A 3,935-nucleotide genomic window follows, 5' to 3' on the forward strand; every position below is an offset into this window, starting at 1 on the left:
TTACTACATCATGAAACAAAATTGATAGAAATTTCTCCAGATTTTCTTTATTATTAATATGTACACAGTATTTATGAATGCTGAATACTCGAAAAAGTTATATTATTCGGAAGGAACTAAAAGTTAAAGTCTTTGTTCAAAAGCGTGATTAGAATTACATAGTTACTACGGTTTATGAAAAACCATAAAATGTGCACGTTAAATGAATCTGAATACGATACTTTTGAAGTAGAAGAAATAGCGGAAAACACGTGAGTATTATGTTATATGTGAATTTCATATAATTTTATGCAAATGTTTATTTCATAATTTTTTTATTGATATGATCTTTCTCTTTTTTATAGGAACACTTCTTTCCCTATTAATACCACAGAAACGCATAATGCTACGCCTTTTTGTAAAAAGTGTGGTAGTCAAGAGGTCCAAGTCTTTTCCAAGAATAGGAATGAATACTGTAAAGTATGTTTTTTAAATATATTAAAACATAAATTTAGAGCAACGCTAGGTAAATCCAAGTCTATACACCCGAATGACTCGATACTCGTTGCTCATTCAGGGAAAGCAAATTCAACCGCACTTTTACATCTTATTATGGTTGACACGAATGAATTAATTTCCAAAAAGTTGCGACCATCGTTTAAAGTTCTTTATATAGATGGTATGTATTCCTACTATTTCAAATACTCTGCTATTCTGTTGCTAGATTTGAAAAAGAAAAAGAAAATCAAGCATATGCTTTTTATTTTATATTTTATATCCTCTATTCTATGTATACAGATGGTATGGTGAAAGGACGCTCGATCGAGGAAAGAAAATCTATTCGAGATGCATTAGCTAATGAAGCTAAGAGTTTGCAATTAACTACGTACATTTTACCTTTGTCAAAATGTACAAGCGATAGTATTTCTAAAGAAATGCAACTAGTAAATGATCCATCAATGAGCATGACAAGCGATGAGGATACAATAATACAAGAAATGTTTGATAATTTGGAAAATGATACAGCCAGAGATGAATTATTACAGCAATTAAGACGTAAATTACTTACATCCGCAGCTGGTGAACTTAATTGTAATAAAATTTTCATTGCCGATATATCTTTTGATCTTGCGATAAAAGTTCTTGGCGATGTATCGACTGGAAGAGGTTCCCAGTTGCCTTTTAACGTCGCTTTCTCGGACACAAGACACGCGAATGTAACATTACTTCGACCACTCAGAGGTTTTACACAAAATGATATAACTAACTATTTGGGCTGTTACAATCTACATCCAATTTTTAGTTCTGACAAATATAATTTCTCTTTCCCTATATCTATACGGAATGTCACAAGAAATTTTGTCCGTAAATTGGATTCTGAATTTTATGGCACTGTATCCACGATATATCGTACCAGCGAAAAATTAGCTACAAGAATAGAGCAATGTAATAATGAGAACAATGATACAAAGGTAGATGATAATATTAAAAAGGATAATAACATCTGTATACTTTGCGAATTAACTTTAGACTCGTGTTATTTACCAAAAGAACAACTATCGGTTGTACAAGCGAAATTGTTTTCTAAATTAATTTCTACAATTACGGATACCTCATTAAGTAATACTATGAATTCGTTAAATATTTGCGAACAATCAGACAATGAGCAAATTGAAAGCTTAAATGCTTTAAGACAAAAAAAATGTCAGTGTCAAAGTGACATTCACAAGTCTTTTCTGAGACAATCGACAATCGAAAAGTATCTATGCTATGGTTGTAGACTAATTTTCTTAAATTCAAAACAAGTGGATAATATTTTGCCTAATTTTATTTTTGATGCAGTTCAAAGAAGATTACAAGTTGCATGTTTACGAGAAGAGATAAGAGATTTTTTATTGTAATTGGTGGATAAAAAAAATATTTATTAATATTAAGAAATACTTTACATACTAGATAGAGGAACACAATTAAACACAACATTTTACTTCTAAGCATTCATAACAGAGTAGCTTTTGTAAAAGAGATATTTCGAATAACTGTTAACTTTATGGGAATGGTATAATAAAATACAATATTTATCATATTTTGTATTTCTTATAGCTTTCTGATATCTCCAATTTTATCAAATTTATTATTTTTCTATCCGCATTTCGTACGAATCTCACGTTTCCCACACGTCGCCGGCATCAATAAGAAATATTCTTTCCTTGCATAGTGTCTCTTCACTCTTTACCGCTATAAACAATTGCATGATGATGGAGACTGCTTGGCCTATCGACTGGAGAATATATTCAATTACTAAATAATAAATGTATATGTATATGTGTAAATGAATGAAACTAAAATAATTATAATAATTTTTATAAACATTGTAACAGTAACAATAAGCTATAGTGCAATATACGAATAAAAGATGAGTCACGAAGCGTGATCAGCTTAGATTATTTTATTGTTAGTGGGCTGATCGAAAGTTTTGTCTTATATAATACGGTTCAAAGAGAACTTTAACAAAAGTTATTTATAATATATACACATGTATAATGGAAAATAATCTTAATTGTTGAATAAGTTAATTTCATCTCATTATTATTAACTTATAATAGATGGCGATAGTAGCGAAATTATCTGGCTGTACTGGCACGTTACCTCATTACACAACAAAGTATTCAAGGAAGTAACTTTTGAATTATTTGGAAGTGCAACGATTTGTTTGAGTAGAATTTATTTATTATATACGCATATTTTGTGGGGTAATATATTATCTTATCTATAACACGTACTTATATTAGGATGTAAAAACAAATAAGATAAAAAAGAATCAATACAGAGGTTATATTAATAAAAGTGCAAAGTATCTATTTCGATGTAGTAATCATCTCAGTTATTTTCTATATGTCATCCCGTAGTAAAATATTAATAATGGTATTTAATAGTTTATATTATTGTAATTTTAGAACCATGGGTGAAAGTAATGTTAATACCTTGCGGAATTTGCGACATAAATACCATACCTACTCTGATCCTTTGATATATTCTCCGTTGACTAAGTTTCTGTCAATGAATTTGCATAATCAGCATGAAATTAGATGCAGAAATTTTGAGTTTCATTTAGCCGAATGTATCGAAGCATATGGATTTTATAAAGGAATAGAGAAATGCGAAGCAGTACTTCGTGATTTTCACGAATGCATGACCCAAGATAAACGCAGGAGTAGATTTGAAATATTATGTGGAGAATTTATTCGTCAGGTCGAAGCTGGAGAAAGAAATTATGAGAAAGTACCGTTTATTGCTTTCTTTTAGAATTTATGTTAAAATGTGAATATGTATATGTAAACGTCAACAGCAACTTAGGTAGTCAATAGTACATCGAATAAGTGAAATGTTTGTTCAACATCAAACTGGATAAATGATTAATAATAACAAATTAGAAGGAAGTATAATCTATTTTTCTATTATTCTTCCTATCTATTATATCCATTTCCATATTATTGTTTCATGACTTGCGTTTTTTCATTTAGTCAGGATTTAGCAAATTGTGTTGTTAAGTAAACTGTTTTGTGATTTAATGCAAACGAGCGTAAAAACAATCGCAAAGCAATTCAACTGTCCTGTTATATTCGTTATTTCTTTTCTTTCTTCTTTGATAAGCTAGTGAAAACTTAAAAATGCATAAATGGTTCTAGTAATATTAAATAAAGAAGAAAAGATTATATTAAATAAAAGATACAATTTAGTCATATAACAGAAAAGTTGGAAGAGAGCAAGGTTAAAGTTAAAGATAATTGTAATCTATTTACATATTTGAAATTAGTGAATGAAAAGATGCGTATAAAATTAAATGGTATATAGATGTTTTGGGTAGGACGACACTAGATGGCAGGAAAATGTTAAAAGAGAATGGATGAATGTGGGTATAACGTGCAAAGGGTCTTGGCGGGTAGATGGGTAGACGG

At 29.7% G+C, this 3,935-nt stretch overlaps 2 protein-coding genes across 4 annotated transcripts; both read left to right on the forward strand.

Moving 5' to 3' along the window:
* Positions 1 to 135: 135 nt before the first annotated feature.
* Positions 136 to 2,060, forward strand: LOC117232617 (cytoplasmic tRNA 2-thiolation protein 2). The gene is made up of 3 exons (XM_033492104.1): positions 136 to 251; positions 345 to 658; positions 778 to 2,060. Exons 1-3 carry the CDS (start codon positions 175 to 177, stop codon positions 1,878 to 1,880), a joined length of 1,494 nt encoding a protein of 497 aa, XP_033347995.1. The 5' UTR covers positions 136 to 174; the 3' UTR covers positions 1,881 to 2,060.
* A 512-nt stretch (positions 2,061 to 2,572) lies between these two features.
* LOC117232633 lies at positions 2,573 to 3,422 on the forward strand. 3 transcript variants are annotated; one of them, XM_033492138.1, is made up of 2 exons: positions 2,573 to 2,729; positions 2,934 to 3,422. In XM_033492138.1, the coding sequence occupies exon 2, from the start codon at positions 2,938 to 2,940 to the stop codon at positions 3,280 to 3,282; it is 345 nt and encodes a 114-aa protein (XP_033348029.1). In that variant the 5' UTR covers positions 2,573 to 2,729; positions 2,934 to 2,937; the 3' UTR covers positions 3,283 to 3,422. The 3 variants fall into 3 exon arrangements, with proteins under 3 accessions (XP_033348029.1, XP_033348030.1, XP_033348031.1); XM_033492139.1 differs by lacking the exon at positions 2,573 to 2,729 and adding an exon at positions 2,736 to 2,830; XM_033492140.1 differs by lacking the exon at positions 2,573 to 2,729 and adding an exon at positions 2,823 to 2,847.
* The last annotated feature ends 513 nt before the right edge of the window (positions 3,423 to 3,935 follow it).

The sequence above is a fragment of the Bombus vosnesenskii genome, unplaced genomic scaffold (genome assembly GCF_011952255.1).
Source record: "Bombus vosnesenskii isolate JDL3184/JDL3185 unplaced genomic scaffold, Bvos_JDL3184-5_v1.1 scf7180000013289, whole genome shotgun sequence".
NCBI classification, from domain to species: domain Eukaryota; kingdom Metazoa; phylum Arthropoda; class Insecta; order Hymenoptera; family Apidae; genus Bombus; species Bombus vosnesenskii.